This window comes from Phoenix dactylifera, unplaced genomic scaffold, assembly GCF_009389715.1.
Source record: "Phoenix dactylifera cultivar Barhee BC4 unplaced genomic scaffold, palm_55x_up_171113_PBpolish2nd_filt_p 001115F, whole genome shotgun sequence".
NCBI classification, from domain to species: domain Eukaryota; kingdom Viridiplantae; phylum Streptophyta; class Magnoliopsida; order Arecales; family Arecaceae; genus Phoenix; species Phoenix dactylifera.
Genome location: NW_024068458.1, coordinates 36,618 through 47,328, shown reverse-complemented (window position 1 = coordinate 47,328; position 10,711 = coordinate 36,618). Strand labels below are relative to the sequence as shown.

The window sequence follows — 10,711 nt, the reverse complement described above, 5'->3', positions numbered from 1 at the left end:
TATCTATTGTCCAATACCATTGTGGCGGTGGCACCACTGAGGTCAGTAGAGCGGATGCTCAGAAGCCTCATTTGGGGGTAGGTGAGGTGGGGGGGGGGGCGTAGCACCAACCTACTTGCTTAGGTTGTGATCTGTCAGCCGACTAGCTCTAGAGGACTTAGTGTTCATTCTCTGATTGTCAAGCAGGAGATTATGGCGACAAGACACGTGGCTAGGTGCCTTCTAGAACCCAAGGCCTCTGGTACACCCTGATGAGGGCAAAGTATGAAAAGTGGGTGGTTGGGTCTGTCTTCCGCACTGGACGCCGTTACCCCTTCATCTGGAGAGAGATATGCGTCCATGCCCCGATGGTGCTTTCCTTGATCAAATGGGCAATTGGGGATGGCCGGGCTATTGGTACCCTTGGAGAAAGTTGGGTGTCAGAGCAGCCTCTCAAATGGTGACCCATCATGTTTGACCTGGGGTGTCTGGCAGGAAGCAGGGTATGCAACTTGTTTGTACCTGGGGAGATAAGATGGGATGAAGACCGTGTCTATCAAGCCTTCGGGGAGCAGTTGGCAAAGAGGGCCTTGGCCTTGCTGATACCCATTGGGGAGACCAAGAACATGAGGGTTTGGAGTGCGACTAGGGGATGAAGGTTGGTGCCTGAGACCTACAGAACCTGGTCAGTGAGGGGTCGGCCTGACAGATTGATGGTGGTTGGATCTGGAGGTTGCGCATCCACCCCCGTGTCACCCTTTTTCTCTGAAAGGTGGTATAGGGATTCTTATCAACCAAAGGTGTGCTAGCAAGGAGGGGGTGCGAGTCACTTTAGTATGTGAGGGATGCCCTGGTATGGAGGAGACCTTCAGTCATGTACTCTTTGGTTGCCACCATGTAGCTCAGGTTTGGGGCTGTGTCACGGATTCACCGCAGGGTGTGACTTCAATGGGAGATTTTTTAGGTCAGCTGATGGAGTCCCGGCGAAGACCTAGCATTATGAAGTGGGGCATCAGATATACCTATGTGGCCCATCACATATAGCTGGATAGAAATGCTCGGATCTTTGAAGGCAGAAGTGCGCACCCAAAGACAATGGTAGATAGAGCGTTACTTCATGCTACGGAGGTTACCAATGCTATTGATGTGACCTTACCTAGGTTGGCTAGGAACATTTGGAGTTTCTATTTAGCTCATGTAGCGTCCGGGACCGTTCTTTGTCTTCTAAGAAACCCCTACTCCTGGCTTTCTCAAAGTAAACTTTGACGATAGTATCTCTGAGGAGAGAGGCAGAGTAGGAGTGGGCTATGTGATTAGGGATCATGATTTCAGGCTTGTTGCGGTCGGGGGTCGGCATATCTTCAATGAGTTTGTCAGTGGTGCAGAGTTGAGAGCTGATTGGAGAGCATGATCTATGGCAAGTTGGTTTTAGGAGCAGATTGTATCCATCTTGAAGGTGACTCGGCGACGGTGATCGACTGGATTCAGGGCCACCACATCCTTGTTGATCGGCACCTGCTGGTATAGAATATTTGTGAGTCATCGGAGGGCTCGTAGCCTTTCGAGTCATTCATGTTATCGGAAGGCGAATAATGTTGCTGACTGGATTGCCTTCTTTGCTATGCACTATTGATGACCGCTCACCCTTTCCATACTTTGCTCACATCAACGTACTCAAATAATTGGAGGCTCCAACAAAAATTTAACCGTCTATCTCAATATCAATTCCTCCTATCTCATAGATAATGAGTGGGTACAAAGACCACTAAAATTCACGGGTTGACATACTAATCCCAGAAAGAAGATGAACCCCTCTAGACTGATCAGAAGAACCTCAAGGAAGTTACACATCATCTGTTCAGCTTTTCTGATAACTCCCCTAGGAATAATTGTATTGCCATAAGATTGGCTAGCATAGTACTCAATACTGACCTAATCAAGACTACTCTTCCTGTCATTGATAAGGAATCCCATTGCCACCCTCCCAAATTGTCCTAAATTCTCCGAGTCAATCTGTTGCATTCTGATACTCTGGGTTGCCTACCCATATTAGATACACCCAATTGTTTGCCAAGTTCCTTCACATTCTTCAACACCAAGGCATAATTTAATTTGATGCTTGACGAGGTAGTCAATCTCCAGGTTGAATTTAATAGTAGATTTATGAATTTGATGCACTATCCCAACATCTAGTAGTAGTCTCCAACTATCTCCTCCATACTACATTATCCGCCAAAGTTGCTTTGGGAATTAGTAAACAATCATCAGTACAAACTAAATGTGAACTGGATGTGCTGATGGTGCATCCTGTACACACTCAACCGATGCTAGCTCACCTTTAGGTCAGCATTTGGCCAAAGCATCAACACATAAGATGTAAGCATGGTGACAACAGGCAGCCCTAACATAATCCATTATTAGATTGAAAAAAAATCTATGGAGTACCATAAGAACTCCCATCGAACACAATTATAGGCACACTCCATATCTATTTTGATTGTCATCAAACTCCAAGTTTTTAGTACTCTGACAAGGTCATGCATAATTTCCTAGTCTATCAAAAAATTATTAGAAATATTCCAACCTCTTACAAAAGCTCCATGCCCTAGATTAATCAGATTCCCCAAAATAGGTTGCATTCTATTGACCAAAATTTTTGCTATGAGCTTGTACAGCATTGTGCACAAGCTGACAGGGCAATAGTGGGTGGTTCCAAGGCATCCGATCTCTTCAGGATCAATGTCATGTATGTTTCTTTCCGACTATGAGGCATTGTGTTTATTGTGAAAAATCATCTCACTACCGAACATACATCCTACCAATAATTGGCTAGAATATCTTGAAGAATAGAGGTGGAAATCCATCTGGGCCCAGAGCTTTTCATCAGGCATAGAGTTGACAGTTTCCTTGATTTCTATATCAATCATCTACCTCATCAAAAATGAATTTTGTTAAATTAAAAGAGTCATCTTGGGAGGGGAGTATGAGGTTCTGCAATTCGTCAACTGCTACTATAGTGTTAGATTTTTTTTAAAATAATGATTAAAAGTTTTCATACTTAAAATACATATGTTATACATATATGTTAAAAAAAGGAAGTGGCTTGGTGGTTGGTGCGTTGGTTGTGGGGATGAGGTAATAGGTTCGATTCCCCATCCCCTCCTTTTTATTTCTATTACGTAAAGCTCGGTTCTCTATGCCTGTGCTTGTCCGACCGAGGTTCTTGCAGCCGAGCTGTGCCTGTGCTTGTCCGAGGTTCTTTGCGCATGTGCTTGTGCTCGCTTGCCCTGCTCGTCCGAGGTTCTGTGCGCCTGTGCTCGTCCGACCCACCTCAACTGAAGCGCGAAGAGCCGAGGCCGAGGTCGGACCACAGGTGTGATGAGCCCAGAGGAGCCGAGGTCGGACAACGGGTACGATGAGCCAAGAGGTGCGTGGGCCGTGCCTCGCACCCATAGCACGAGGAGCCACGTCGCTTCCTCGTTAGCACCTCTTCGCAACCGACCTCGCATCCGCTGGCCATACTCCCAGTGTTTTTTCAAACTTTCTTACCGGTTTTGACCGTTGGATCGGTTTTGGGTCGCGTCTGTCCCGAAGAAGTCTATAAATAGACCTCTTCGGATTAGACAGGATAATATATAATTGAAAACAGAGAACTTCTATTCTCCCTGTTTGCTTTTTTCTTTCAATCAACGGGCTTGCTGCATACTGATTCTGGGTTCGAAAGCTTCTTTGATCCGTGCAAATCATTGAGGCAGAAGGAACAGTGCGAGAGGCTGTTGTATCTCAGGAGTAGAACGCCATCCAAGCCTAGTGCACTGTAAGGCGGCGAAATCTACTTCAAGGAAAGTGACCAACATACCACGCCTCAGCATCTCGGGTTCCATTTTTCCACTTTCTCTATTTATTTTCTGTAAGCCTATTTCTGCCTATTATTTGTTGAAGTAGAGTATTATAGATTTAAAATTTTCTGGGACAGTATATTCCCAACATTCTTGAAGTAGATTTTTCCTACATATAATAGGCTGGTACTTAGAGTTACCCCAATGGCCAATGCAAGTGACCCGGTTCCTCCTGAAAAATTTAATGGAATAACTTTAAGCGTTGGAGACAGAAGATGGAAATCTTCTTAACCACACTTGGGTTATTTCCATAATCTTTGACTCTCCTCCAAATGAGGAAGAGAATGAACCAGCTAGAACTTGTAATTTGGAGGAATTTAAGAAGAAAGACTACCTGTGTAGGGGAAGGATTTGTCCTATCTTACTGATCCCCTTTTTGATGTCTACTGCACTTTTAAAACCTCCAAGGAGATTTGGGATGATCTTAATAAGAAAATATGGGTATCCAAGATGCCAGAATGGACAAGTATGCTGCTAGTCCAATTCCCTGTCTATAAGATGGTTGACACCAGCCCGTAGTTGACCAAGCCCATGAGTTAACAGTGATTTATCATGAATTAGGCTTAAGGGAATGGGTATAACTGAGAGCCTTCAAGTTGCTTGTACCATTGACAAGCTCCCACCTTCTTGGAAAGACTTTGGGTTATCCCTGAAACATAAAACCGAGGATATGACAATGAAAACTCTATTGTCTGCCATTAGGATCCAAGAACAACACCTTGAGAAAGATAATGAGCAACTCATGAATCCTGAGCTTCTAACCAAGGTGAACTTTGTAGAAGGCCAGAATAAGACCCATAAGTTCAAGAACTCCAAATTTGAAAAGGGTGGACCTAGAAACAAAAGAAAACCTATGAAGCCAAAACACCATATCAATAAGAATGATCGGAAGCCGATTTGCTACAATTGTGGGAAACTCGGTCATATGGCTCGAGTATGCCGGATGAAGAAGAAGAAGTATCAGAACTATGAACATGCGCCTTCTCAACCTGCAAATCCACAAACCAACATGGTGCTATCCAGTACTGGTCCTACTAGTACTGATGATCGGTATGTAACTTTAAGTCCAGAATTAAATTTGGCAATTTGCTCTACCGATTGGTTAGTGGATACAGGTGCGAATGTTCATATGTGTACTGATCATACCCTTTTTACTACTTATCAGGTCCGGAGCGGCCTAACAGTAACTATGGGGAACTCCACCTCGGCACGAGTGCTTGGAACTGGAAAAGTACTTCTAAGGCTTACGTCTGGAAATGTGCTTACACTATTTAATGTGTACCATGTGCCCGATGGAAGGAGGAATCTGATCAGTGGATCTCTTCTAAATAGGAGTGGTTATTCTTTGTTATTTCAATCTAAGAAAGTGATTATAACAAAGAATGGAACATTTGTAGGCAAAGGCTATGAGTGTGATGGCTTGTATGTAATAAATAATGTATCTTTGGATTTTTCTTCTGATAACAATAATAAAATTGTGCTTTCAATATGTTCTTCATCTCTTTGGCATGCTAGATTAGGACATGTGAATAATAATACTATTAAAAGAATGATTAGCTCTGGTTTATTGCCTAATGTTTCATTAAATGAAAAGGAAAGGTGCCAAATTTGTGTTCAATCTAAACAACCTAGAAAACCATTTAAAATAGTAAATAGAAATTCAACTTTATTAGAATTAATACATTCAGATGTATGTGATCTAAATGGAACTTTGACTAAAGGGGGTAGAAGGTATTTCATTACCTTCATAGATGATTATTCTAAGTATTGTCAAGTTTATTTAATGAAATCTAAAGATGAAGCATTTGAGATGTTTAAGACTTATAAATCTTTAGTAGAAAATCAACTTGACAAGAGAATAAAGATTCTCAGGTCAGACAGAGGAGGAGAATACACCTCTAATGACTTGAATGAATTCTGTAGAGTTAATGGAATTCTACATGAAGTTACACCTCCCTATTCACCTCAGTCTAATGGAGTGGCTGAAAGGAAAAATAGGACTCTGCAAGATATGGTAAGATCTTTGCTTGCCAACTCAGGTTTACCTGAGGTTTGGTGGGGGGAAGCAATGCTTACTGCATGTTTCCTGCTTAATAGGGTTCTATTTAAAGGTTCTAATAAATCTCCTTATGAACTTTGGAAAGGAAGAAAACCTAACCTAAACTTTGTAAAAGTTTGGGGTTGTTTGGCTAAGGTTAATATTCCTTTAATCAAGAAAAGAAAATTAGGACCTAATACTTTTGATGCTGTGTTTCTTGGTTATTCTCTTAATAGTGTTACTTATAGGTTCTTAGTCATTAGTTCTGATATTAATGGCATAGAAAGAATACTATAATTGAATCTAAAGATGCTTCTTTCTTTGAAGACATTTTTCCATTTAAGGATAAAATAGAAAAGCATGTAATAGATAGATCTAATGATGCATCTTGTAGTTCGCCATCTAATTCTCTAATTATTCCTAATAATGAAAATGAAAATGAACTTAATGATATTAATGAACTTGGTAAAGGAAAAGAATTAGGAAAAAGAAAGATTTTGGATCTGATTTCTATACTTTTATGGTTGAAGATGATCCTAAAACTTATAAAGATGCTATGAACTCATTAGATTCTATGTTTTGGAAGGAAGCTATTAATAGTGAAATGAATTCACTTATGACTAATAAAACATGGTTTTTAACTGACTTACCACCTGGTAGTAAGGCTATAGGTTGTAAATGGATATTTAAGAAGAAATTAAGACCTGATGGTTCTATTGAAAAATATAAAGCAAGATTAGTTGCTAAGGGCTTTTCTCAGAAAGAGGGTATTGACTACTTTGATACATATTCTCCTGTAACTAGGATAACCACAATTCGTACTTTAATTGCACTGGCTTCAATCCATAATTTGATAATTCATCAAATGGATGTCAAGACTGCCTTCCTTCATGGTGATTTAGAGGAAGAGATCTATATGGATCAGCCAGAGGGATATGTGGCTCAAGGACAGGAAAGAAAAGTTTGTAGGTTAGTCAAATCCCTCTATGGTTTAAAACAAGCTCCTAAGCAATGGCATAGGAAATTTGATAAAATAATTGTTTCTTATGGCTTTAAAGCAAATGAATCAGATAAGTGCTTATATTCAAAGTTAGAAAATGATTCATGTATTATCTTGTGTTTATATGTTGATGATATTTTAATTTTTGGTACTGATATGAATATGGTGACTGATATCAAAACTTTCTTGTCTAATAATTTTGATATGAAAGATTTAGGTCAGGCAGAGGTAATTCTTGGTAACAGGATTACCAGAATACCTGATGGTATAATTTTGATCAATCACAATATATTGAGAAAATATTGAAGAAATTTGATAAGTACAACTGTAAACCAGTGAGTACACCTTATGAGCATGGTTTGAACTTGAAGTGCAATAAAGGTGATCCAGTGGCCCAAGAGAAATATGCTCAAATTATTGGGACACTGATGTATGTTGCAAATACAAGTAGACCTGACATTTCTTATGCTATAGGAAAGCTTAGTAGGTTTAATAGTTGCCCTAGTCTTAGTCACTGGGAAGCACTGGATAGAGTACTTAGATACTTGAGAGGTACATGTATTATGGTTTACATTACTCAAGATTTCCCACTGTACTTGAAGGATACAGTGATGCTAGTTGGATCACTGATTCAGTGAATCGAAAAGGAACTAGTGGATACATATTCATGTTGGGTGGTGCAGCTGTTGCTTGGAGATCATCCAAACAAACTGTGATCACAAGATCCACTATGGAGGCTGAGATTGTAGCCTTAGATTCTGCAAGTCAAGAAGCAGAATGGTTTAAGAATCTTATGTCTGAAATACCTATTATGGAAAAGCCTATACCTGCTATCTCTTTGTTATGTGATAATGAAGCTGCAATTAATACTTGTAGAAATACTGAGTATAACAAGAGAAACAGAAGACACATTAGTGTGAGACATAAGACTATTAGATACCTAATTAAAAATGGTATCATAACTTTGGAATTTGTTGGATCTAAAGATAACCTAGCAGATCCTTTAACTAAAGGACTGGCTAGAAGCAAAGTCATAGAAACATCAAAGGGGATGGGACTGAAACCCATAAGGAATCATTGACAATGGCAACCCAACCTATTCTGACTGGAGATCCCAAGACGAAAGGTTCAACGGGAAAAACAAGTTGTTTAATGATTAGTTAGCACTATTATAAAATGACTTTATGTCATTTGGTCTCTCCCTGTGATGTGAGTGCTAAATACAGCAGAGGTATACGGAAGAGTTTAAAACTCTGAATGAGTCCGAGTCTATGGCAAGGTGCTGTGCTGCGAGCACCCTTGGAGGACTCACCTATGTGAGTGTGACTGTGTGGCCGCAGTCTATGGGGATAAGGGTTTAACCCCTAGAGCACTCATGAAACTGAGATATTGGTGCATAAGGCCAGAAAAAGCACCACCTATAATGAACCCAGTATTTGCATTTGTCATGGAAGTATATAAATCTGAAATGGGTGAAGTATAGTATGAAATCTGAAATCATAATATTGTTTAGATTAGATCTAAATAAAGTTTATGATTCATATGATCTCTGATTTTAATGAACAAATCAGATCTGAAAATAAAAGTGAAAAAACAAATACATAAGATGTATGTTGTTTGTATTAATTCATGTTGTTATGTATTAATTCCAACTGATTGAGCTCAAATTGAATCCAATTCAATTTTGGCTCATGCAAACTCAAAAAATCTAATAAAAAGGATTCCAACTGTTTGTATTAATTCAATTTTGTTAAGGCATAGATCTTTGTGTTTTCAGGGTATATAATAAAAATTATTCAAACAAAAAAATCTTCTTCTTTTTCCGTGTGAAAGCAAAACCCCTCTCAGTGCGGGTCCCCAGTAGGCAGAGCAAGACCCGGAAGAATTAGAATAACACACAGGTAACAAAACATTGAAAACAATAGATCTAACAAGGCAAAGCCTAAAAAACAAGAGAAAAATCTTTTACAATATCTATCTATTCTCTTATCATAGATAAAGAAAGTCGGATAAAGGCGGGCTCCTTCTCGCCTATCGGAATCTTGGGAGGGACACTTTCCAATTTTTCGGAGATCCACGGAAGAATCAAAGAAATAGCTCCTTCTTTCTATGTTAGAGTACTGGAAGCATATAGTTTGTTAGGGTAGGGTGATCTATGATCTTGATAGTCAAGAGAAATTGCTGGCGCTCGAGTGATTAGTCTTTGGTTCGGGAGTAGAGGGAGAGAACCATTGTAGATTCCAGCCGAGAAGACCAGGAAAAGGAGAAGGATAAAGAATGTCATATATCTCAGGAGCTAGATCAGTTTCCCGATGAACAAGTCAGAATTGCCCTCAAAAAAAATGGATGGAATTGGACCTAAAAAGCATTCAGGTTCGTTATCGATTAGGTATCAGTGGGAACATCAAGATGAATGAGTTAACTAAGTATCAAATCGAGGACTTTCCATTTCAAACTTGTAACCAATCCCCCCGAGGGGGACGAGGCCATAGGCCGAAGGGGGGAAACGAACCATAAATGGAAGGTAAGTTTCTCCGATCGGACTTGTGTCGGAGAAACTTTCACTTGTAAGGACTCCCCCCGAGGGGGTTGGGGGGGAAACGTTCCATATAACTCCCCCGAGGGGGTTGGGGGGAAACGTTCCATAACCTAGTCCTTAGATAAGGGAGTGCTTTCCAAGCACGACTGGTATAAGGCTTCGCCGTTTGAGAACCCCTTCTTTCACCTTGGTGAAAGGAGGCAAGGTAAGGCTTCGCCGTTTGAGAACCCCTTCTTTCACCTTAGTGAAAGGAGGCAGTAGTTTTATAAATTCCTATTTATAAAACTATAAATAAGTAGTACTAATCATGTTGCACGATAAATATATAGAAGAAACTTCTTATTCATGTCTTAAAACTTATGAATAAGAAGTGGAGAATCTATACCCTCTACTTACCTAACAGAGGGACGAGGGCTCTCTCTCTCCACTTCACCACCGGATACTGTATGGAAAAAAACTAAAGATTTCTTATCCCGAACTTAGGACAAGTATCCGGGCAATTGTTCGAATACTTCTCCTGTTGTTCTGTTTTCTTTCCTCCCTTTCCTTAAAGCTGAAATTCGGGAAACCGGATTTCAGAGTATAGGAATATTCCCCCTGAGGGGACGAGGCCGTAGGCCGAAGGGGGTAAGAATATCCTATAAAAGATAGGAAGGGGAGGGGGTTCGGGGAGGGAAAACCTTCCCTTCCTCTGATATCCCTAACCCTTGGAAGGGAGGGGGTTCGGGGAGCCCACGGCAGGTGCTGCTCTTAGTAAAGCAAGCATTAGTAGTATCGAGCTCGGTACTCGGTTGAGGGCTAGTCTTGTATTTCGACGGTCTTTTATTACTTTGATTTTTTGATTCAAAACTGAAATTCGAGTTTTTATTGATTTGGTAAGATAAGAAATGGTCTTCCTTATTCTCATGCTGTTCCTCATCCCGCATTTCGAAGGGGGATGTCCTTCACTGCTACAACACAAGCTATAACTCCTTGTTTACCACTCAACCGAGGATCTTCTATTTGGTAGAGGAAGAGGAAAGCTATTAAGACGACTTTTAGCTACAAGCGTAATTAAGCCAACCCAGATTGCGCAAACGCCTTAAAAACTATAGTAGCAGCTAACTAATAGAGATGCTGCCGGAAGAAGCAGCAAGAGGATGAAAAGCAAGGAGCGAAAGAGGGCCGAAAAGGATCCTTAATTCAAAATGAAGCACACTCGCAGGGAAATGTGGTAGACCGCTAAGCAGACAAGAAGAAATCCTTTCCACATTAGC

General features: G+C 40.5%; 1 protein-coding gene across 1 annotated transcript; it reads left to right on the top strand.

Moving 5' to 3' along the window:
- The first annotated feature begins 4,394 nt into the window (after positions 1–4,394).
- LOC120107996 lies at positions 4,395–5,320 on the top strand. Its single transcript, XM_039121523.1, has 2 exons — positions 4,395–4,928; positions 5,044–5,320. The coding sequence occupies exons 1-2, from the start codon at positions 4,450–4,452 to the stop codon at positions 5,057–5,059; spliced, it is 495 nt and encodes a 164-aa protein (XP_038977451.1). The 5' UTR covers positions 4,395–4,449; the 3' UTR covers positions 5,060–5,320.
- Positions 5,321–10,711: the final 5,391 nt, after the last annotated feature.

What these genes read in the sequence shown, in the direction of transcription:
- LOC120107996 (XM_039121523.1), top strand. Translation starts at nt 4,450, where the DNA reads ATGGGTATAACTGAGAGCCTTCAAGTTGCTTGTACCATTGACAAGCTC.